Below are 24,625 nucleotides of genomic sequence, written 5' to 3' on the forward strand. Positions count from 1 at the left end.
GCTATGGACTGGAGGCTCCGACAGAGCCAGGCAAGAGGGCCTGGGAGCGCAAGGCTAGGCGCGAGTTCATGGATGCAGGTGGGCGTTGGGGCCCCTTTAGCAGGTGGGTGGGGCAGAGGGGTGGTGGACGCGGGGGCACTCCTGTCCCTCCTCACAGGGCAGCGGAGGTAGCCAGGACGGCTGTGCCTGGACAGTGTGACTACGGCGGTGCCCCTTCCACCCGGGGAGTGAGACCCTGTCTCCACCTCCAAGGCCTGCGTCCAAGCAGCTTCCCCTCCCTCCCCCACACTTCCGGCGGAAAAGCAGCAGACAGCAGCGCAGTGAGGGTTGGTTTATTGCCGGGGGACGGGAAGGGGTGAGGAGGCGGCTTGAGTGGGACAGGGGTGCCCCTCAGTAGTCAGCTGTGTAGTCTGTGCCGTGGAGCCCCCGGCACAGCAGGGTGAACTCCTTCACCATCTCCTTCACCCGCCTCTTGTTGACTCGCTCACTGGAGGAGGGAAGGGAGAGCTGGTTAGCTCCCTGAACCCGCTCCCCTCTGATCCCCTGCGCACTGCCCCGCTCCTCGTCCTCCCTCCCGAGCCTGCCAGCCCGCCGGCAAGGCTCACCGGAGGATCTGCTGGCTGAAGGTGTCCTTCTGTTCGGGGCTGAGGCGGGCGGAGGGAAAGCCGGGCGGCTGCAGGGCCTCCTTGATCCACATGCTCAGGAGGCTGAAGCAGTGTTTGTTCAGGGCAAAGAGGATGTCAGCAAAGCAGTCCATGAGGCTGCGAGAGGCCTGGCCCCCGATGGCCTGATGGAGACAGGGGCTCAGCACACCAGGGCTCGTGTCGGCCCTTCCGCCGGGGTTCACGCTGCACCCCTTCCTGACGCTCCTCAGCCCGCTGCACACATGTGTTTGTGCACCGCTGTCTGAGGGCCCGCTGATCTTCCGAGCGGCCCTAGCAACTTTCAGCCGGTTGATGGAGGAAGACGCCATGCGAGAGCTCGGGGATCCACAGGCTCGGGCTCCTCCGAAGGGCAGCTGCCACCGCGGGGAAGGCGCCCCGCTCCCACCACCCACACCTGCTCATCTCACCTCCAGCACTGCTATGAGCAGCATACGGCCGTCCTCCTGAACCACCTTCCCCACGGTCTCTATTTCCCCACACCGCGGCAGCAGCTCTGTCTGCAGGGGATGGAGAGGCCTGTCAGCCCCCGCAGCTTCCTCAGGAGCCCGGGGGCAAGACTCTACCCCCCCAAGAGTCCTGGACAGGGGTCAGGGTGGCTGGAACTCACGAAGAAGCCACAGGAAGCCTTGACAGTAGGTGCCTCGGGGAACTTGAGGGCCAGCACACCTGTGGGAAAGGCAGAAGCCAATCAGATGAGGCCTGAAGCTGCTCCTTGGGGTGTGTGTGTGTGTGTGTGTGTGTGGGTGTGGGTGTGGGTGGGTGGGTGGGGGGATCCCAGGCCCACCTGCCCGTCTGACCCCACTTACCACACTGGAACACCGCTTTCACATCTAAGCGTTCACACAGGAACAAATCTGGCTTCCGCTTCAGAGCCTGCAGGAGGTGGTGCTGGTAAGCCCAGCCCCAGCTCACTCCAAAAACCATCCCCCCACTCACCTGCCACCCAGGCCCCAGCCTCACACCACAAGGAAAGGCTGCTAAGATCACCTCCGGGGTGCCAGAGCCCTCGGGGTTCGGTAGTTCAGGAGAGCAGCAGAGGAGCAGCTGAAGGCTCTCAGGTCCACATATGTGTGGACATGAACGACATGTGTACCTGAGAGGCTGGGGCTTCATTGTGCACAAAGCTTGGGGCACCCCTAAGCAAACACCGTCCCCGCCCCCCCCCCCCCTTCATCAGGTCAGACCTCCTGCAGGCTCCCGGCAGCCAGCAGTGACGTCGCTTTGATTCCCAGAGGCAGCTGAGACCCCTGGACTTGTGACCGGGGTAGCAGGGAGAGGACAGGTGGACATGGAGCCCAGTGCAACAGCCCCCCTGCACAGACCACCTGTGTTTTCCAGACACCCTCCGGCTGAGGAAGAGGAAAAGCAGGGCAGGAGCTGTCCACCATGGCCTCACCTGCCACTCAAGATTCCAGGCCCTTCTCAGTCCGTGCTACCACAGGGGGGACAGGTGGGGTTCAGAGGCAGATGACCCGCCCAAGTGGTACCAGGACAGGACTGGCAAATCCTCAGGTCACAGCAGATGCTCTGCACAGCTCCAGCAGTCATCGAACACTGCTGTTCCCCAGCTGCCCCCCAGCACATACCACAGAGACCTGACCTTCCAGCCCACACAGCCACGCGTGTGCAAACACCCCCACGCTCACCCTCAAACATCCCGATCATGCTCCTTACGCACAGACTCCCCACATCTCCAGTCCACCTTTATTACATGCTCACAGCCGCCTGGCCTCCCCGAACCGTGGCCACAGCCCCACCCTCCACCTACCCAGCACTGCACACGTGCTCTCCCAACAGGCACATCCACAAATAAACACTCAGATGCCCTCACCCCCAGATACTCTCACACACACCCATACACACATTCATCCTGGCAAAGAACATACTCCCTACTCACCCCGCCCCCCCCCACACCTCCTGCACCCCATCCTCTACTACCACACACTCCCGGAGAGTAAGAACTCTGCCAGCTTTTGCTCACTAACATCATATCCCCGGCACCTGGCGGAGTACCAGGCATGTACCACACACTGAAGTATTTGTGGAGTGATTAAGTAAAGAAACATATCATTTACCTCAACCCACAGGATCCTCTAATAAGACAGAACCCCCCCATCCACTAACATAGTCCCAAAGCCCAACACACGTATCTTCCAAAATACATACACCTTAATACAGACACACTTACACCACGGTGTCTACTCCTGTGCATTCTACTCTGGACTCCCCACAGACCCACACATACCTCCGACACATCACACGCACAGTGCATCACTGTCTCCTGCTCACCACCATACCACACGCACTGCCTTCAGCTCCGCTGGATCCCAACCAACACGGAACACACACTACTGACAGCAGCCATGTGAGCCCCAACCAAACTCAGGACAGGCAAAGTATGGTCCAACACACACACACACACGTGCACACACACACACACACGCACACGCATACGCACACGCACACGCACACACACACACACACACACACCTGACACAGTCTCATGGTGGATCCACCACCACCCCACCTCCCAGTAGCGGTACGACCTGTCTAACAGCCCAGCTCAGGGTCCCCCCGAAGCACATTCACCTCCAGCCCCTCCCTGTGCGCTCCTCCCAGCCTACCTCTCACAAGCAGGCACTGAGGCAGGCAGTTCCCGGCAGGAGCACGGGGACAATGAACCCCAGGCCCTTCAACACCAGTTCCACCCTAGAGCTTCTCAGGTGCTCCAGCTGCACAGGGGCTGCTGGGCATAACCCCTCCCCTCCCCCACTCCCCAGGCCAGCCCAGCTCCGCCCCCTGCCCCCCCACTTTGGGACTGGCCTCTCCCTGGTCTTTGAGGAGGCCTGAGCTAGTTGAGGCAAAGGGGCACTAAAGGAGGGTGTTGGGCTGTCAACTTCCACGGAAACAGATGAAGAAACTCTATTCAACTGAACAGAAAAAAAAATTTGTCAACAGAAAGCTAAAAATAGGCTTAAATTGAATATCAACATAAGAGAAAGAGAAAGAGAGAGAACAGAACGTGAATGAATAAAACTAAAACACACCTGTGCCAGGAGTTGCATAAATGAATCAACAATATCAGGATGATCCCTGGGCCCTAAAATATAATAAAGATGGAACTTAAGAAAAAATTATACAAACAGCAACTCAACCTCATATAGTTATGTGGGACTGAGAGCCTGCAGGGAGACAGCGTGGGGGCACATGAGCAGCAGGAAGCAAGATAAAGAAACAAAACATACAAAAACCATGAACTGGGAGAAGCCCAACAGAAAGAGACGGCAGAGTGAAGGACGGGCCTGCCCCAGCTCCCCCCGGGGCCTCCACCTACGCCCCACTCCTCCTCGGCCAATCCCCCACGTGATCCTCCGTGAGCTGATGAGCACCCTCCTCCCGCCGTGGCCTCTGGCAGGTTTCCAAGCACATGCTTCCCACCACTCTCGCCCGGTGGGAGGTTGGTCCCCGGGACCTCCTTCGGAGGCCTGAGCAGGTGCCCCTCACTCAGTGGCATTTCGTGTGCCCAGAAAAGGGTTCTACAAGTGCCCACATCCAAGTGCTCCTTCTTGGGCAGGGTGCTGCCTAATCTTTTGTGGGGATGGCTGGTCAAACCCCTGGTTATTCTATGTGTGGGGCTTGGGGTGGGGGAGAGGGGGAATCTCCATCCACGAGGACAAAAAAAGTGGGAGCCCCACCCAGAAGAGGCCATCCACATGGACGCCAACTCGGCAGGGCGCTAGGCTCAGGGCAAAGGGCCAGCTCCCGCCATCTGGACACACAGACCAAGAGGGAAACCAGTAATGGGCCTCCCCGTGGTGTGGTGAGTGGACAGGCTGAGCACAGGGAGGGGAGGGCAACACTGGGCCAGCAGAGCTGGTAAGGAGCCATCCTGTCCGACAACCAACCAGCCCAACAAATGTGACAGTGGACCCTCTTGGGCCTCCAGCTGCACTGCTCCTATGGCAAGGACGAGACCTGTGGCCAGAGCCCCCCGCCCAGGCGTCTCAGCTCTCCGGGAACGCCTGTCTGAAATACCACTAGGAGCTGTGTGATCTTGTGCAAGCCACAAGCACTGTTTCCCCACTAGAAAGGAGGTACCAGTCTCTGCCTGGCTTCCTGCCCTGGGCGAGAAGGAGCCACAGTAAAGCCCATCCCTTTCACAGCCGGGCCCTGAGTTTGGCAATGTGAACCCTCCCTCCCTCATGCCAGGGTGCCCCTGTGGGCACAGGCTCCTCTCTGAGTGGCTGCCCCGGGAGAGCAGCCGGGGCCTGCTCTGGGCTGGCTCCCCTGGGGGTGCTGAGCAGGCAGAGACCCACGCAGGCCTCAGAAGGGCTTAGTCTGGGCGAGACACACGGGAGAGATGATTATTGCGTGTGAGTGGGGCTCTTATCAGCCATGTGGACACGATGCAGCAGTTTCATCGCCGCAGAAACGAAGGCCCCCATTTCTGCCCCCGAGAGGCATCTGAGAACTGATGAGGCATGAAGGGGTGAGAGCACATCTAGGAAAGGATGCAGGACCAAGGTACGGGGGCCGCAGTGAGGCAAAAGCCAGTGTGGGGTCAGAGAGAGGGCTCAAAGGGCTGGAGCGCATGCTTCGCAGGTGGGAGGTGTGACTCCTCAAATCAATGGTCCCCTGAACACCACCAGGAATGACCCCCCAGCAACGAGTGGGGGTAGGCCCATTGCCCTTCCCCTCTTCCCAGTAACCCTGGGTATAGCCCCCAAACAAAAAAAGAGTCAGCAGGGGCCAGGGAGGTAGCTCCAAGGGCTACTGTGCATGCTTTACATGTAGGAGGCCTGGGCTCAACCCCTACCACCACATGCTCCCCTGAGTACCACCAGGAGCAACCCCCGAGCAACATGCCATGAATACCGCTGGGTGTGCCCCAAAAATGAAGGGGGGGTCAGCGTAATTGTGCAGCCAGAGTCACGGGGACACTGGTGAGGGAGGCCCCAGCGAGGTGTGCAGGAATATGTTATGATGACAGCGAGGGCAACGGGGACCAAGGGAAGGGCTTTAAACCAGGGAGGGAAGGCACTCAGATGTGTGTCTGATAGGGAACATTCCAGCCACAAGGTGCAGAATGGACTGGCAAACCGCACATGCGTGGGAAGCCAGTTAGACGACTGGCAGGGTCACGCAGATGGCACAGAGACGGTGGCCGTGGAGGGAGGGCAGGAGAGGGCAAACGGGAGGCAGAACCAGGAGCCAGGCTCTCCAGGAGGGGCCCCGACTGCATGGGAGGGACCCCACGCCCGGGTTCCCAGCTCTAGCTCCCCCACCGGGGACCAGCCTGGAGCAGAGGGCAGCACTAGGAGGCCAAACGGGATGGACTCAGCAGACAGTACTCTGGCCCCAGCCGCTGAGGTGCCGCAGACCTGCAGCCACAGTCCAGACGATACTTAGGAGTGTGGTTTCTTCTCCAAATGCAAAGCCTGGGCTCGAGAGCAGGTACCCTGGAGTGAGTCTCTGTTCCCGCCATCTCAGGCAGAGGAGAACCACACGGAGAATGGGGAGCTAGGACCACGGCCGGTCGATTTTGGTCTCGAAAGGAGTAAGCTCCCACGCTGGGAAGGAAACCAACACTCCCTAATCAGTGTATACAAAGACCCCAAGCTGGGGGCTCCAAAGCTGCTCCTTCAATACCTATAGTAACCTCTCACATAGATGAAAGCTCCAGTCTCTCACAGATATAGAAACAAAAGTTCTGCAAAGGTAAGTGACTTGCCCAGGGTCACACAACTAGTTGGTGGGGATGAGCTTAGAATCTGTCTGACTCCACATCCATGCTCTTTCCACTTTTTGTTCTATGTTAAAAGATGATAATAGTAATAATAATAATAATAATAATAATAATAATAATAAATAACAACAACCACCATTAAGGAGCTAGCCTGCTGCCCCAGCCCTTAGAGCACCTGATCCCTCCTTCCCCACATCCAGACGGGCTCAGAGCCCCGAGGGCCAGCAGTAGACATCATTCACTCTCTTCCCACTGCAGCCTAAGGTGTCGGTGCTACATAAGGGGACGGGTGTGCTGGACTTGATCCCGTGAGTCTCCCACCACATCTTGTGTGCGACTCGGGGGGACAGAAGGGAACAGAAGGGCAGCTGTGGCTCCCCGTGGGGGAAGCGGAGGCAGTGCAGCGGCAGCGGCAGAAACCCAGGCCGGGACCTACCTTGCTGGAAGAGAGTGAGCGTGACGGAGGTGACAAGCAGGAAGAGGGCCTCGATGGGGGGGAAGTGGGCAGGCTCTTGAGCAAAGATGTGGACCAGCTACAACAAAGCACGGGGCGCTGGTCAGTTGACATTCTGTCTCCCCAGGCCAGGCCAGTGGCCCTGGGAAATGCAGGTGAAGAACCCCGGCCGGGTCAGCCGTCTACCCCGCTCCGCCCCCCGCCCCCCCAGGCCAGGTCTCTGATGAGGACATCATCCAGAGCCCGGAAGGCCCACCTGTCTCGTGAGATCAAGAGCAGATGCCTGAGGGATGGTGCTGTACATCCTTCCCAGCATCTCACACAGCTGTGGCACCATGGGGGCGAAGTCATCTAGCAGCGTCTTCACCGACTTCTCGAAGATAGCGCACACCGCCTTAGGAAGAGCACAAGGCCCATGAAACAGACCCAGGCCTCAGGAAACAGCATTTTCTGAGAATCACCGAGCTGACTAAAAACCTGACCTCAATTGTTCTGACCACCAACCCGAAAATGAAATGATGATTATGCAACCCTAGAGAGATACTAACTACTGCTACAAGCCAAAACTGCAACAAATGTATCAGATCAATATACTAGGTGCAGTAAATGCATATAAATCAAATATATTAGAGTTTTATTTAATTGTTTTGCTTTGGGGGCTCCATCCATCGGCACTCAGGGCTTACTCCTGGCTCTGCACTCAGGGATCACTCCTGGTGGGCTTGGAGGGCTGTGTGGGGTGCTGGGGATCGAATCCAGGTTGGCCTTGTGCAAGCCAAGCGCCCTTTCTGCTGAACTATCACTCTGGCCTCATACTCCAACTTTTCTTTCTTTGTTTCAGTTTTTGGGTCACACCCAGCAATGCTAGGGAGTTACTCCTGGCTCTGGGGACCATATGGGATGCTGGGGATTGAACCTGGGTCGGCTGTGTGCAAGGCAAACACCCTACCCACTGTACTATCTCCCTGGTCCCCCACATTTCAATTTTAGAACTAAAGAAAAAGAAAAAAGCAAAGGGTCCCAGTCCGGGGCTGGAGCAATAGCACAGCGGGTAGGGCATTTGCCTTGCATGCGGCTGGTCCGAATTCAATTCCCAGCATCCTATATGGTCCCTCCAAGCACTGTCAGGAATAATTCCTGAGTGTATGAGCCAGGAGTAACCCCTGTGCAATGCCGGGTGTGACCCAAAAAGCAAAAACAACAACGAAAAAAAAGGGTCCCAGTCAGCAGGTCCCAGCTGGAAGAGAAGGCAGGTGCTGTCACCAGGTCTAAAACATGTCCTCAAGGAGGGGCGCCAACGAGGGGAAGCAGGTCTGACGAAGAAGCAAAGGCAAATCAGCCCTTGCCAGAGGGGTCCAGGCCAGAGCCTGGTAACTGACTTCTTGCTCCCCACAACCACCACTTTCACAGCAATGACGGACAGCCTTGAAAAGAGACCAAAGGCATGCCTGACCTACAGGAATCTTAAGTCACACTCGGCCCCAACACCACAGTTCTTGGGGATAGCATTTTTTGGGGGGCAGGGAGGCACACTCACGATGCTCAGGCCTTACCCATCACTCTGAACTCAGAAAGCACAACTGGCGGGGCGCAGGGGACCATCTGGGGTGCCGGGCGCTCGAGCCCAGGTTAGCCGCCTGCAAGGCCAAGGCCCCACCTCCTGCCCGACAGCAGTTCTCTATTTGTCTTTTAGTTTTGGGGCCATACTTAGTGATACTCAGGGGCTACTCTCAGCTTGGTGCTCAGGGGTGACTGCTGGTGTTGCCTGGAAAGCCACGTGGTCGTGGGGATCAAACTCAGGCCTCCCAGATGTGCTCAGACCACTGAACTCTCTCTCCGGCCCGTGGCGGAGAACTTCTGGGATGGCAGGGTGTTCCGAATGTCTCCCCGAAATTCCCTGTCTCTCACAAGGCAGAGTTCTGGCCTCCTCTACCTCCCCCCTGACCATCGTGAGCTTCAGAGGGATCACTCTGCCTCTGAGCAAAGGCGCCACGGGGGTAGGAGCAGGGCCAAGGCTCACCTCGACCACCTGGGCGTCGTTCAGCCATTTGCTCAGCACCTTCTGGATGAGCTGGAAGACTTGCTGCAGCACCACCACCACCTGAGGACACACAGGGGAGTGAAGGCCCCTCCGCCGCCAGCCCCACCACACTGAAGGGTGTTGGCCAGACAGCACCCAGAGGACTCAGTGTCTGGGCCCCTGGGAGAGAACAGCTTGTGGCCGTGCCCTCTGAATGAAAGAGGGTCTCCTGAACCCTAGTATTCGTCTCGGGGGAGCCTCGAACTAAAGCAGGGGTGTAAATGCTTTAGAGGATTATTAAAACTTTCTAACCTTCAGCTTGCTCTTCATGCCTGTGCTGAACTTATATCTTGTTTGCTTCTCGGTTTGCTTGCTCATTCTCTCTCCCCTCTCTCCCCCACCCCCTCTCTCTTTTGGTTCTGAGCGTTATTCCTGGCTCTGTGTTCAGGGATCACTCCTAGTGGGCTGGGGGGGAGGGGGACACACACACAAAATGCCAGGGATTGAACTCAGACTCAGGTCAGCTGCACGGAAGGCAAGCACCCGACCCTCTGTACTATCACTCCAGCTCCATCCTGTGTTCTCTCTCTCTCTTTTTTTTTTTCTATTTTGCTTTTTGGGTCATACCCGGTGATGCACAGAGGTTACTCCTGGCTTTGCACTCAGGAATTACTCCTGGCAGTGCTTGGGGAACCATATGGGATGCTGGGAATTGAACCCGGGTCAGCTGCGATCAAGGCAAACACCCTACCCGCTGTGCTATCGCTCTAGCCTCGTGTTCTCTCTTAAGCACACATTTCTCCCTTTCTCTCCCCTCACATCTTTCTAAATAAATTTCTATTGAGAACTATTTTGCTTCACAAAATCAAGGTCATGAGGAGTGAAGGAAGCCAGAATGACGACCACAAAGATGAGGCTCTATGGGAGACTGGAGCCCCAGGCCTGGTCTGAATTCCACAGTGTGGCTTCATCTCCAGGCAAAACCCTAGCCTAGGTGATGGGGCCAGCGCAGGGAGTCCTAGAAACAATGACCAAAGCAGCCCCTCGCGTTTGTACAGAAATTCATGGTATGCAAAACACTTTCCCTCAACACCACACGTGCTGCCCAGCACACTTCTATGAAATAATCAAGCTAATCATTGTGATGGTCATGACTTTTGTGGGGAGATTGGGGGAGCAGCTAGAGAGAAGTAGGTCTCCCAAGCAATGTTTGAGGATCGCCTCCTGGTCACCTGTGGTCACTCTAGGATAGCAGGTTCAATGTGAGAGTCCAACGATACTCCTTGGGCTCGGCTCTGTGGTGCCAGGAATTTCCCAGGCCACCCAAGTGGTGCTTGATTATCCTCCTGGGTCATATCCAGTGATGCTCAGGGGACCATGTGGTGCTAAAGATTGAATGGGGGTCGGTGCGTGCAAGCCAAGTGCCTTAACCCCTGTACTATCTCTCTGGCCCTGTAACCATGGGCAGCTCAAACACCCAGGAAGTGGTCGCCTCAGGCCCCGGTGCCCCTGCACTCCACAGTAAAGAACACACTGCCTTGCGATCATTTCTTTGTGTGTCTCTCCTCTAGACTGGGAGCAAAACTCTGAAGCAAAAACGCTCAAGTGGGGAGTGTGTCAGCACCCTGAGACTTCTCTGGGGGCAGAGGGTTTGAGGCAGACGGCCCTGGAAGATCAGAGGACACCATGCATCACCCAGGGAAACAATAATCTGCCCCAGGGTGGTGGGGTCCCTATGGCATTCCCAAGGGAAGCAGGGGTGTGGTGGAGTGGGCAGTGATCACCCACAGGGTTGGGTCCTTGAGGCACTGGGGGCACCGGTAGCTTCCGGAGTTCAGGCCCTTCATGATCGTCCTCATGGTGACTGACGTCCAGTGTGGTGAAGAGGTTGGAGAGGAGCCCCAAGATGTGGACGATGGCCAGCTTGTTGGAGGGGTTGGGCTGTGGGGAGAAGAACACCGAGTTCCACACGTCCCGATCCCTGCTTGGCACGCAGGCCCCGGCCGCGTCCGCCGGCTCCCCCCGACCAGACACAGAGACTCCAGCTCACTCACTATCTCCTCTGCCAGCTTCTCCAGCTGCTGGATATAGGGCGAGATGAGCGAGTGCAGGTTCTTCAGGATCTCCTCCACCTGCAGGGCTGACAGCAGGAAGCCCAGAGCCTGCATCAGCCACATGCACTGGCTCGTCTGTGGAGCAGAACAGGACGGTCAGTCCCCGGCGCAGCCGGGTGTGCGGGTAAAGTACGAGCCTCTCAGAGAAGGTTCCGAGGACAGACACGGGGAAGGGGAGGGAAGGCAGGAGATGGGACCCCATGGGTCCCCCCACACCACCGAGGAGCCCCCTAGGAACGAGTGAGCTCACCTTGTGGATCTGTTTCATCAGCACATCCTGGGGACGGAAGGGGGAACACGGCATCAGCACGAGGCCAAGTGTGCCCAGAGGCGCAGCTCGAGCCAGGGGCCCCGCCTACCTGGGACACAGCCACGATGTTGGCAGCGTAAGGCGGCAGGTCATACTTGCACTCTCGGCAGATCTTCTTGAGGGTGGACACGGAGGAGACGGAGAGCTCGGGGTTGCCGAGGGCATGCAGTACGAGGGGCAGAACGCTGTTGATCATAACAGGGTGGTCGGCCAGCCACTCGGACAGCGCTCCTGCGGGCAGAGGGGAGAGGAAAGGCCAGTGAGGTGGGCAGACCTGTGGGCAGGGTCAGCTGCAGCCCCAAACTCGGCACCATCCTTAGAGGCCGGGAGCTCCTCCAACAGGAGCCGTGCAGCTGAGAAGCGGGAGCACCCAGGGAAGACCCAGAACCACTATTCCCTCGAAGGAGCACTGCAGCCTGGGACACTGAAGTGGATGCCTGGTGCTGACTGTGTGTGGGGGCACCTGCGTTGCTCCCCCCTCGGACAGAGCCCCGAGGGTGGGCTGCGGCTGGGGGTGGGGGCCCACACATGGTTCGTGGGAAGAGTGCCAGGTCTCACCAATGGTAAACATGACGGTGTCTGCCAGCTGCACGTTGCTGATGCTGATCCGTGGGATGAGGCCGATGAGCCCGGGCACCACATCAGAGTAGTTGACATCGATGGTCTCTGCGATGGACTGGAAGCCGTAGAGCAGGGCCTCTGTGTGCTGGAGAGAGAGGGGGGAGTGGGGAGGGGTGCCTGGACTGGCTGCGGAGGCTGGGAGGGGCCGGGGAGAGTTGAGGGAATCAGGCGCCAGGGGTACCTGCCAGGAGTAGGGCTCCTCTGAGCTCGTGAGCAAGCGGCCCAGCTTGTCGTATAGGTTGCTGAGGAGTTCTGAGCCCAGCATTTCATAGACGTACATGAGCGTGTCTGAGATGTCCACCCTGAGGGGCAGATTAAAGCGCTTATGTACTGCTGACTCCCGCTGCCAAGCTTGAGCGCCCACCCCGGACCCCTCCCAGCCCTGGCAAAAGTGCCAAGAGAATGGAGGAAGGAGCCCCAGGGTTCCCTGTGGCTGACCGTGGATTCTTCTCCCCTCTCCACTCCCACTTGCTTTTTTTTTTTCTTTTTGGGTCACACTGGGCGATGCACAGGGGTTACTCCTGGCTCATGCATTCAGTAATTACTCTTGCGAACCCGAACCCGGGTCGGCCCCTCGTGCAAGGCAAATTCCCTACCCGCTGTGCTATTGCTCCAACCCCTCCCACTTGCTTTTTGTTTGTTTGCTTGTTTTTGGGTTACACCCGGCGATGCACAGGGATTACTCCAGGCTCTTCACTCAGGAATTACCCCTGGCGGTGCTCAGGGGACCATATGGGATGCTGGGATTAGAACCCAGGTCGGCTGCATGCAAGGCAAACGCCCTACCCGCTGTGCTATCGCTCCAGCCCCCTCCCACTTGCTTTTATTATTCCAGGAATCCAGGTCAAGTTGGGAAGGGGTCTGCTACCGTCACCTGTAAATCCGAAACTGCTCCTTCTCATCTGAGGACCAGAATCCATATTCCTCGTCAGAAGGGAACTGGGCCTTATGCAGAAGCACGTCCACCAGCTGGAAGTAGACTGGCCGGTACACCTGCTGGTACACGGCTTGCTTCTCTGCCTCGAAGGACAGGATGTCATCCTGAGAAAGCGGGGGACGGGTTGAACTCCCTCACCAGCACTCCCATGAGCCCCCGGTCTGCCTCCTCCCCTCCCACCGCAGTCCTGCTGGCGGCTACACAGACACACCTGCAGCGTGTACCAGAAGGTGAGGGTGAGCGAGCTGGTGGTCTCGTTGACAGGATAGTGGCCGGGGATGCCCGTGCAGAACATGATCATGTTGACGAGGGCCAGGAAGCTCTGCCAGTGCTCCACTTGGTCCAGCAAGGCGCTAGGAGGGGGAGAGAGTAAGGTTATTCCACACCCTGCTTCTTAGGGGGTCCCTCTAGCCCAGCCCCAGTTGCCCCACTTCCTACCGAGAGTGGTTCTCGCCCAAGGCCACGGCGATGCGACAGATGCCGTGAGAGGTCTCCATGTCCCCATTCTGCACTGCCTGTCGGAGCTGATCCTGCAGTCCCAGCACCAGTGGGATGAGTTTCAGGAGGGTGTTCACGTACCTGGGGGAAGGGGGAAGGTACCCTCAGAGCTGTCTGCCCATCGCCGCCTTCCTGACTAGAAAGGCACATTCCCCCTGACCTTCATCAAAACACTCCCACTCCACTGGGACCAGGGGGACTGTTCAATGGATGGGAGTATTCCCCCCACCCCCTGCCACTGAGTTGGGAGTGGCCCCCAAAGTAAAAAATAAATAAAAACAAAACAAAAAGGCACTTCCTCCTTGTTTCAAATCTGAAAAAGGCCAGAGTGTACGAGGCAGGTCTGATGTGTTGGGAAGAGCCTGGGGCAGAGACCTGCAGGAGAACCTGGAAGTGTGGGACCCTAAGGACTATGGGTTGAACTGTGTTCTTCAACTAGACCTACGAGTTGATGCTGGCATGGATTAAGACTTTTGGAGAGGGCTAGAGAGACAGCACAAGGGGTAAGGTGTTTGCCTTGCATAAAGCTGATCCAGGTTCGATCTCTGGCACCCCATACAGACCCCTGGGCCTGCCAGGTGTGATCTCTGAGCACAGAGCCAGGAGTAAGCTCTGAATACCAACCAGGTGTGGCCCAAAAAACAAAAGGCTTTTGAGAAAACTGGAATGAGTTTTTTTTTAGAGGTTTTTTTTTTCTTTTTTTTTTTTTTGCTTTTGGGAAGGAGGTAAATGTGGAGGTCTCAGAACAAACCTATTAGGTTTGAATTGTGTCGCTCCAGCCCCAAAGAGATGTTGAAGTCTTGATTTCCAGCACCTTTGAAAAGGACCTTCTTTTGAAATTGGGATATTATAGCTGAGGTAACAGACTAGGGGAGGAAGCCTAATATGGTACCAAATACTAATCTAATACTAGTATCTTAGAAGCCATCCACATAAAGACACAGGTCTACAGGAAGACTGACACACAATGGATGACAAAGGCAGAGACTGGAGTTCTCCACTGGCAGCCAGCAAGTTCCAGCATGCCACCCAAAGCTAGGAAGAGGCGAAGGACTCCTGGACAGGCTTTAGAGGGAGCTGGCATCTGAGTCTGGACTCTGGCCTCCACATCTGAGACAATACCTGTTGTTTAAAGTTCGCAAGTCAATGATTATTATAGCAGCCCTAGGAAATGCGCCTGAACAAGGATGGGAGACAGAAGCATGAACACGGGCTCAGCATCACTGCTGAAGGAGCAGCAGCCCCTGAGAGCATCCGTCTCCACCTTCCACCCTGCCAGCCCCCAGCTCCTAAGAGTGGAGCTGGCTGCAGGAAAGGAGAGAAACAGACGACTGACTGAGAGGACAGAGAGAGGACATGACAGCTGACTGAATGGGATGGGGAAGAATCAAAGACAACTTCCAGGTTCCTGGGGAAACAACCAAGCAGATGGCAAGAGTTATTTACTGGGACTTAGAGGGTGGGAAGAGGGGGTAGTAATCAATGTAAGGGAGTCTGAAGAATGGTGAGTTTTCAGGATGAGGCACACTGAACCAGAGGTGCCTGGTCAGAGATGTTCAGGGAGCTGGATATAAAAATCTGAAGTCCTAGGGCCAAAGTGATAGCACAGCGGGTAGGGCGTTTGCCTTGCACGCGACCAAGCCAGGTTTGATCCCCAGCACCCCATATGGTCCTTCAAGCACTGTCAGGAGTAATTCCTGAGTACAGAGCCAGGAGTAGGCCCTGAGCATCGCAAGGTGTGCCCCCTGCACGCCCCCCCCTAAAAATAAAACCCAAACTTAAGTACAGAAGTTATAAGCAAGATAGTTCAAAGGGTTAATACACATAATTTGCATGTGAGAAGCTGGGGTTGGGGATCCCTGGTCCCAAGCATGTGCGGGTGCACCCATGCGTGCACACGCGCGTGCACAGACACACACACACACACACACACACACCACACCACACACCACAGAGCAAGTGACAGAGATTTGGGAGTCATCCGGGAACGACTGGTAATTGCACTGTGGGGGTAGATGAGTTGCCCAAGAAGTGCTGAATGAGAGGAAAGGAGAGGGTGCAGGTGCAAGCAGCACGCACTGACAGGGGGAGCCGAGGAAGCCCAGCCCGGAGACAGAGAGAAGCCTGGGTCTGCTCGGAGACAAGATTACACAAGGGAGTGATGTCTCAGGGGTCTTCAGATGCTTGGGACCCCTCGGTTATCAACTGTAGCCTCACCGTGGCAATCCTAGAGGCAGGTGCAAACCGAGGGTTCAGCAGGGTGCTGCTGGGACAGCAAATGGCTAGGCAGCTCGCCTTAGGGAAGGATGGAAAGGGCAGGAAGCAAGGAGCTCAGGACTCCCCCAGAGCCCCAGTAAACTGGCAGGACAAGGCGTCCTTACCAGGACCCCACCAGCCCCGAGACAGCCCCGAGGGTGCTGCCTGGAGACAGCTGGGATAGCTTCAGTCCAGTGACCCTGACACAGGCTGCACCACCAAACAATGGGCACCTTCAGGCCAGGCTCTGGCACAAAGAGCAAAAAGCAGGGGCAGAGCCAAGGCCATGGCCTGAGCTCGCCAGCAGCTGGGGTGGGGGCTAGAGGTGATGCCCTACCCCCATAGCCTCTCCACTGGACTCCAGTGCTCCCTCACACCTGCCAAAGCTCCTGGAAACAGTAGCTACTCAATAAAGGGTCTTAACTGGTTTCACCACAGCCTCCTACTGAGAAGAATCAAGGACAATATAGCTCAGAAGGGCTCAGAGTATTATTCAAGGTCATACTGTGACTTAAGAGACAGACACTAGGGGCTGGAGCAATAGCATAGCGGGTAGGGCGTTTGCCTTGTATGTGGCCAACCCGTGTTTGATTCTCAGCATCCCATATAGTCCCCCGAGCACTGCCAGGAGTTATTCCTGAGTGCGTGAGCCAGGAGTCACCCCTGTGCCTCGCCAGGTGTAACCCAAAAAGGAAAAAAAAAAAACACTAGGCCTGTCTATAAATAGTAATAAATAGTACAGTGAAGGGTGTTTGCCTTGCATACAGGTGATCCGGACTCAATCCCCAGCACCACATCCCCAAGTCCCCCAGGGTGATGCCTGACTGAGGGCAGAGCCAGGAATAAGCCCTGAGGACCACCTGGTGTACCCCTCCACCAGATTCCAGCTGAAGATGCCCCTTATGCTTCTCTTTCGGGAACCAACCCAAGCTGCCCCAAGCATCTCTGCAGTTCTTAGCCAATATCGCAATTAACTAAGGTCCTAACTAAGGGCAGCCTTCTGCCAAAAGTCTTTTTTAATTCTTTTTCTCTTCCTCAACTCCTACTGAAGAGCTTTTCCAGGACTAAAAACAAACCAGAAAAATCGACATTTCCCACACCCCCCCCCCCCAAAGGAGAATTGAGGGCCAGGCAAGTAGCTGCGGCTGCAGAGGCGCAGGCAAAGGTGCCTTACAGGGCAAGCTCGGGCCAGGGGGGCACAGACGGCAGCACGCACGGAGGCCTGGGGTCTCAGAGCCACAGCCAGGGTTCTAGGCTGGAAAGGCGAGGCTCAAACTGCCTCTGGGCTAGGGCGGCACCCGCAGGAGGGAAGTCTTGGTAGATAGCCTACGACCTGCAGCCACGCCTCTGCAACCACGCCCGTGAGTCCACAGGAGGCCTCGGCTGCAGAGGCCTCCAGTGGGGGAGACGGGGACGGAGCTGAGTGAGACTGGGCTAAAGAGGCCTCGCTCGGGCTGGTCAGCTCAGAGCAGCCCGACTGGGGTGGGGCGGCTGGGACGCTGGCTGCCACTCACACGGAGCTCAGCCCAGACCTGCAATTAGAGCTCTGGGAGCTGAGCTGAGAAAATAGGGAGAGTTGCTAGGCAACCAAGGGGGCTGCAGCCAATGGGCGCTCAGGAGGCTGTGGATTCCCTCACTGGCTCCTTGCTCGCTCATTCGTACAGAGAAGTGGCATCAATTACCTGCCAAAGCCCTCGAGACTGGCTGGCGTAGGTAACCCTGGGTATATCTAAGGATATCCCACATCACCCGTGGACTGGCGTGGCCAATTCCTCCCGTTAACCACAGACTGCCCAAGCCCAGCCAGCGCTTTTTTGGTTCTCTTTAGGGGACCAGAAAAGGCGATGACCTGGGACTTGGTGTTCACTGCAGCTGGGGCTCCGGGGAAAGGGCTCCCACTAATTGGGAACACAATCATCGCCAATATCTGCAACTGCTGCTTAGAGAGAACAGGAACCATGCTAAACCACCCTGGAATATTTTCTTATTATTCTTCATCCCCAAATATCATTTATATAAGACAGGGGCGAGCCCAGTACACAAAATCCTACTAAAACCTTTACAACTCTGCAAGGCTGGTATATCACATCCATTCTACTGATGAGGAAAGTGAGGTTTAAAAGTGCTTACTAGAGCGATAGCACAGTGGGTAGGGCGTTTGCCTTGCACTCGGTCGACCCGGGTTCGATTCCCAGCATCCCATATGGTCCCCTGAGCACTGCCAGGAGTGATTCCTGAGTGCATGAGCCAGGAGTGACCCCTGTGCACCACCAGATGTGACTCGAAAAGCAATAAATAAATAAATAAATAAATAAATAAATAAATAAATAAAAGTGCTTACTAAGCGGCCAGAGCAATAGTACCATAGGTAGGGCGTTTGCTTGCACACGACAGACCTGGGTTCAATCCCTGGTATCCCATGTAGTCCCCCAAGCACCACAAGGATAAGCCCTAAGCACCACTGGGTGTGACCCAAAAAGAAAAAAAAAAGTGCTTACTAAGGGGGCTGGAGAGATACAACAGCAGTAGGGTACTTGCTTTGCATCTGGCTGACCTTGGTTCAATCCCTGATACTCCATATGTCCCCCTGAGCCCTGCCAAGAGAAATTCCCTGAGTGCAGAGCCAGGAGTAAGCCTTGAGACTGCCAGGTGTGGCCAACCAAAAAAAAAAAAAAAAAAAACACCGGGGCTGGAGAGATAGCACAGCAGGTAGGGCGTTTGCCTTGCACGCGGCCGACCCGGGTTCAAATCCCAGCATCCCATATGGTCCCCTGAGCATGGCCAGGGGTAATTCCTGAGTGCAGAGTCAGGAGTAACCCCTGTGCATCGCCAGGTGTGACCCAAAAAACAAAACAAAACAAAGAAACCCAGCACCCAAAAACTGCTTATTCAAGGCCTCAGATCTAGGAAGAGGACAGGCTGATGTTCAAACTCAGATGTGGCTGATACCAAAGCTAGAGCCATTAACCCACACCCTGCTGCAGACTCCTTCAGCAGCTCTGTTTGCCCTTCAACTCTGCCTCAGGTTCCCAGAGCCACGCCTCTGGGATGTCAGTGTCAGGCCTCCAGCCTGGAGTCTCCGGTCTATGCCAGAGATCTCACCCTGCCATCTTCGAGACCCAAAACCCTTTACATCCTCTTTAGGATGGAGAGTTATTTCACAGAGGGCAGAAAGGTGCCGTGTGATCCGAGCCCACACCTCCTACTCATCACCCCTCACCGGGAACTCCCTCACCTGGGGAGCTATTGCTTGGGCTATTTCACCTGTCTGGAACATTCTCCCCACATCCGTCACCTACACTTGACCACTCTCTCAGTCTTCAACACAGTCTGGATGTCACGTCCTCTGGGAAGCCCTTCATGATCCTCATACTGGGCTAAATGCCTCCTCCAGGCCTCACAGCCCCTTGCTTTTCCCCATGAAAGCATTTATCACATCAAATTTGCCTATTTGTGTCTACCATGGCCCCGACTTACAGAAGTCAACCTAGTCGTCTTTATTCTCCTTCTGCTCCAGAGTCTGACATACAAGCAAGTGCTCCATGAACATAAGTGGAACTTTATGAAACTATATTCCATAAGACTTACCTTTTTGGGGGGTCCTTGAATATACTATGGACTTGGCTGCCACAGGCCTCTGTACCTGCACCCTTGTCCCTGAAGTTACAGTTCTCCCCGCCTCTCCCTGCTTCTCCCCCACCAACTTGCCCTCTCTCCACTCAACTCAGCATCTCTGGTCATCTGCTCAAGAAGTACGGAATGCCACTGAGAAACTGCCAGGCCCTGTGTGAATAAAGTGACAGTGCTCTATCCTTAGAGAGCCGAGAACGAATTGGGGAGACATTCATTCATTCATAATGAAACAGAGCTAGGGTTAAGAAGGCAAAACACGGGGCTGGAGTGATAGTACAGCGAGGAGGGCATTTGCCTTGCACACGGTCAACCTGGGTTCGATCCCCGGCATCCTAAATGATCCCCCAAGCAGCGCCAGGAGTCATTCCTGAGTGCAGAGCCAGGAGTAACCCCGGAGTATCGCTGGGTGTGACCCAAAAATAAAAAAAATAAAAAAAAGGCAAAACACTGGAAACTCTTGAGATAAAAATGAGAGAAGATCAAACTTAGTCTTCAAGATCAGAGGCCCTCCCAAAGGAAGTGAAACCAAAAAATCAGGCAGAGGTGATGTGTCAAGTACCAGTGATGGTTCAAATACTGGAAGGAACATGAGACATTCAAGGAGCTGAAGCAGAGCAAGAAAGCAAGATGCAAGGCACACGATGAGGTTGGAGGCACCACACGGTACACCTCGGAGAGTCCCACTAGAATCTGAGGTACCAAAGGATGCTAAGCAGAAAGAAAATATCAGATCTTTCTTTTTATGGGGGGTTGGGGTGGAATGAGATTTGAACATCGGTGCTCAGGATTTACACCTGGCTCTGTGCTCAGGGGTCAATGCTGAAGTTCTCTATCAAACCAGAGACGAGTGTATACAAGGCAAATGCCTAGCCCCCTAGACTGCCTCTCAGGCTCCTAGACCCTCCTTCCTTTCTTTATTTTCTTCCTTTTAACATCAGGGTTGCAACATATGCAAAGGCAAGGGCGCTACCACTGAACTACATCCCTGGCCCTAGATCCTCCTTTTCTAAAGTCCACCCTGTCTGCTGGTTAAACCACAAAGAGCCAAAGCCAGAGGTCTGGCGAGAAGGCGCTGCAGTAAGCTGGGGAGAGGATGACAGCTTGGACCTGGGTGGTGGCCACGGAAATGGAAAACACAGATTGCCAATATGGTAATCTTGGAGCCAAATGACCAGGATTTGGTGACTGAGGGACTGGTGGGGAGCATGAGAAGAGAGTCCAGTATTTTAACTGAATAAAGCGGAGTATAGATTCGCCATTGACTGTCGGGCTCCATCCCATAAAGACAGGGACTATGTCTCGTTTGGCTCCCTGCTACATCTCCCAGCCTGGGACCAGGTGTGCAGCAGGCACTCAGGATTTACTGGACAGATGGTGGACGTGTGGCTGGCCAAGAACGCTAGCCCTTTCTGGGAAAATGGGCACCAGCTCACCTCTGGGCATCGGGCTGCGAGATGGCGTTGACAATGGCCTCCACGCTGCTGTCAAAGAGCTCCGAGTCCTGCAGCGCGGTGAAGGCGGCCTGGATGAGCGCCTCGCAGTCCTTCAGGGGCACCTCCAGCTGCACCCAGCTGGAAAAGCACTTGAGCACCTTCTGACGCACACAGCTGGGGGAGCTGGGCTGCTGCAGGAGCTGCTCCAGCAGAGGGAAGACGGCCCCACACTCCACCGCCAGGCTGGCCCGCACCAGCCCTTTGCGATACTGGGGCAGGCGGCTGGTCTGGAACTCCTCGGGAAGCACGGTGAGCAGCTCCAGCAGGGCCAGGCAGCGGCCCTGGCCATCCACCGGCGAGTCCTCGGCCTGGAAGAGCCGGACCATGTCTGCCACGGCACACGGCCACGCGTCGGGCATCATGCTGAGAGCCAGGGAGGCCAGGGCCACGCACAGCCGAGTCAGCACAATCTTGGAGCCGCTGGCAAAGCGGGTGATCTGGGTGAAGAGCTGAGCCTTGAGACTTTCGTACTGGTCAGTGGGGATGTCACTCCAGTAGCGAGAGATCTTGATGTGCAGGGCACTGGCCCCAAAGTACTGTATCTCGGGCACCTTGTCGGGCTGCAGCAGCTGCCAGCTGAAGTGCCAGGCCTGTGGGGAGACCTGGGCCTGCATTAGCCACTTCTGAGCCAGGTTCTTGTTCTCGATGTTGGGGTCGTAGTAGAGCTGGTGCAGCGCCTGCAGGATAGCACAGGACTGAGCGGGGGTCGGCCCACTCGGGATCCCGCCAGAGCCCAGGAGAGAAGGTGCGGCTTGGTGCTGCAAGACCCTTCTTTCCGGCCAGGGGGCCACACAGGAAATGAGCTCAGGACTCTGTGGTGTTTCCGGGGCCCAGGTTCCTGCTGTTACTCGAGAGCCTGCACCCTGCCCAGAGTCTACCACAACCACCTCTTTATAGCAAGACAGTATGGAGCCAGAGAGAAAGGCAGAAAGGGGAGGCTGAGCTCCCCAGAGTGGCGGCACCTGAAGTAAGAGGCAAGGCCTACATACAGGCACGGCGCCGTAGGGATGAGGCCAGGCCTGAGAAGAGACGGAGCAGCCTCCCAGGCACAGCTGCTCCCATCAGCTCCACGCGCCCTGTTCAGCTCCCCCAGGACCATCCCTAGGTCATTCCAGAGGCTGGTACCAAAGCCAGTGTGAAATCTGAGTAGGACTAAGGCTTTGCCAAGCAGCCCTGGGGAAGAGTCATACTGGAGGGAATGGTGAGAACAGGCCTCAGAAAGAGCATGTGAGGGTCCATGATGCTGGTCCAGAGAAGGTTCGACCTACAGCCCTAAAATATGCCTAGCCTGGCGTTTTCTTTCTTTTTTTTTTTTTTTTGCTTTTTGGGTCACACCCAGCGATGCTCAGGGGTTACTCTTGGCTCTACACTCAGGAATTACTCGTGGCAGTGCCTAGGGGACCATGTGGGGTGCCAGGGATCAAACCCGAGTTGGCTGCGTGCAAGGCAAACGCCCTACCCTCTGTGCTATCGCTCCGGCCCCTAGCCTGGCATTTTCAACCAGCCGAATCCCTGGGGCCACGACTCCACTGGGCATCACATTTAGAAAACAGCTGTTTATCTCCCTGGTAGCCACCATGCCAACACTGACTGGTCCCAGGAGGTAAAGGCATGAGGCCAGCACTGACCCCCTGAGCGGGCAAACTGAGCCCCCTCTGTACACCTGACCGTGGATGACAGCCACATTCCCTCAGGGCTCTCTTGGGGCTGCTGAGGCAGGCCAGGAACAGAAGCAGAAGAGATGCAGCCTCACCATTCGGCATGGCAAATGGGCTTCAGAAATAATCCAAGTGTATCCGCAACCATTCCCTGCTTCCCAGCACGGAAACCCCCATCTCCGTTCAGGGGACTGGGGTGCAGGAAGGTGGGGGGAGGCGTGCACTTCTGCATTCCCAGTCTGGAGAGAGTGTGTGTCAGAAAAGAGCCAGAGAAACAGTCCTCAGAAGCCCGGGTAGGAGCTCTGCATGCAGGGAGCAGGGACGGCCGATGAGGCTGCCAGCAACACCTGGGCGCTGAGACCCCGCATGAAACAGAGGGGAAGGGGGCTCAGCTTTACTCTGGCCTGCTCCAGACACCCCTGAAAGGCCCTTCTCCAAGGAAGTAGAAAACAGAGACCCGAGGGCTCTCGATTCCGAAGGGTCGGGCTCTTCCCCGGCACTGCTCTCATAAAGCTCCCAGGGCCTGGAGTGGAGCCAGGCTGGCGAGGTCTGAGCCATCCGTCAGCACCCTGGAGGGACCCAGCCGGCCGAGGATGTGCCCACAGCGAACCCACGTCTGAGCAAGACCCAAAATAGCGCCGGGCACGGCCACACTCGGGTCCTGCGCGCGGGGAGACGGCCCATGCCAGGTGCTCTGGGGGCACCATCCCAGCAGGCAGCTTGCCCAGCCCCGGCGCTGACGTCGGCGCCAGTGCCCAGAACTTCTGCCCCGTCACCTGAGCGCCCACCCCGGCCCGCCGTACCTTCTCCACGTTCTCCATAGTGAAGTCCAGGGCTGGCGTGGCTCCAGCCCCCGCAGCCCCCGGCTGCTCCTCCCGCCGCTCCATCTTTGCTCCCTCCACCGCAGGGAGGTGGCCCCCCGCCTGGCTCCTGCCCCAGCCCCTCGGCCGCCGGCCCCCTGCTAGACCCCGGCGCGGGCGCCCCGGGAGTGGTGGTTTGAGCCGGGGCCCAGGGCGGGCATGGCTGCCGAGGCCTCCCCACCTCGGAGGGCGGTGGGGGGCTGGCCAGAGAGCAAAGCGGGGTGCTCTCGGGACACCCAGGGAAGCACACCCCCGAGGAGGGAAGCGTCCGGAGGCAGCTCTCAGGCGGGGGGTCCCAGTGGCAGGTCACAGCTCCGTGGCCAGAATCTGGGAGGAGGGACTCATAGAGCAGGGCGGCCGGCGAGGGAACCCGAGTCTCTCTGGCCCTTGAGGGGTCACCGGGTCGCGGGCCTGTACCCACAACACCCCGGTCCGGCCGAGTCTGAGGCCAGGAGGAGGTCACCGGGGTGGGGGACCACCGGGGAGCGAGAGAGCCGGTGGTGGGTTACGGAGGCGTCCGACGAAGCGCGGGGACACGGCTTCGCGAGTCCGGGGCGGAGGGTCCGGAGAGTTGGGGGGCTGTGGCAGGGTCCCCGCGGCTCGGTCGGGCCCGCTCTCGTCTCACCGCCGAATCCGGCCCCGCTACCACCGCTGCCTCCGCCCCAGTGACTGACAGGCGAGCCGGCCCGGCCGGGACGGGGCGGGGACCTCAGCGAGGCACGGGCTGCCCCGAGCGCCTGTCCCCGGCACGGCCGACTCGGGCAGCGTCTCCCCCGCCGCCTGCCCTGGCCCGACCCGGCCCGGCACAGCCCAGCACGGCCCAGCGGAACTGCGCGGAAACTCATTCCGGGTCTCTGGTCCTGTCCTCGCGCCAGTCTGCGCGTCCCCGAGCAGGCGACGGTGCGGCACGCCGCTCGAGGCCCCCGCCGAGCTAAGGCCCCGCCGCGGTGCGCCCTGGGAAATGTAGTCCGCATCGCGCCGGGCGGGAGGGCGGCGCCTGGCGGAGGAGGCCTGGAGCACGTGGGTTGGGGACCTGGAGGTGGGCAACCCAGCCCGGCCAGCCCCGGGCCGAGGGCGCCGTGTGCGCCCGCGGGTCCGACCCGTGGGGGTCGCTGCAGGGCTGCTCCCGACGAAAATGTGACTCCAAGGACCGGTGGCTGGAGGTGGGGCCCAGGTAGAAGGAAAAGGTGTGTGTGTATTAGGGAGGGGCGAGGGAGGCAGGTCACCGGTGCTCCGGGAAGGGCGCATCCTGTGGCCCCGGAAAGGGGCCTTCTGGGTAGCCGGCTTCTGCACGACTCTCAAGAGCTAGAGTCTGTCGCGCCTCTGGAATTTAAAAGGACAGCCCTCGGGATCATCCAGT

The 24,625-nt window shown here is 57.2% G+C and overlaps 1 protein-coding gene across 2 annotated transcripts; it reads right to left on the bottom strand.

The window, feature by feature from the left end:
• Window positions 1-316: 316 nt before the first annotated feature.
• On the bottom strand, window positions 317-24,088 carry IPO13 (importin 13). Of its 2 annotated transcripts, XM_004614170.2 has the most exons (20): window positions 23,209-24,087; window positions 20,688-21,424; window positions 13,306-13,446; window positions 13,079-13,220; window positions 12,805-12,971; window positions 12,112-12,232; window positions 11,868-12,015; window positions 11,359-11,540; window positions 11,250-11,276; window positions 10,940-11,074; window positions 10,674-10,826; window positions 8,886-8,966; window positions 7,122-7,259; window positions 6,848-6,944; window positions 3,713-3,765; window positions 1,472-1,538; window positions 1,273-1,331; window positions 1,073-1,162; window positions 606-787; window positions 317-487 (listed from the first exon to the last, which is right to left on the bottom strand). In XM_004614170.2, exons 1-20 carry the CDS (start codon window positions 23,290-23,292, stop codon window positions 391-393), a joined length of 2,901 nt encoding a protein of 966 aa, XP_004614227.1. In that variant the 5' UTR covers window positions 23,293-24,087; the 3' UTR covers window positions 317-390. The 2 variants fall into 2 exon arrangements, 1 of the variants encoding a protein (XP_004614227.1); XR_008630232.1 differs by lacking the exons at window positions 317-487; window positions 606-787; window positions 3,713-3,765 and having other exon boundaries at window positions 1,081-1,162; window positions 23,209-24,088.
• Window positions 24,089-24,625: the final 537 nt, after the last annotated feature.

This window comes from Sorex araneus, chromosome 5 (genome assembly GCF_027595985.1).
Source record: "Sorex araneus isolate mSorAra2 chromosome 5, mSorAra2.pri, whole genome shotgun sequence".
In the NCBI taxonomy this organism is placed as follows: domain Eukaryota; kingdom Metazoa; phylum Chordata; class Mammalia; order Eulipotyphla; family Soricidae; genus Sorex; species Sorex araneus.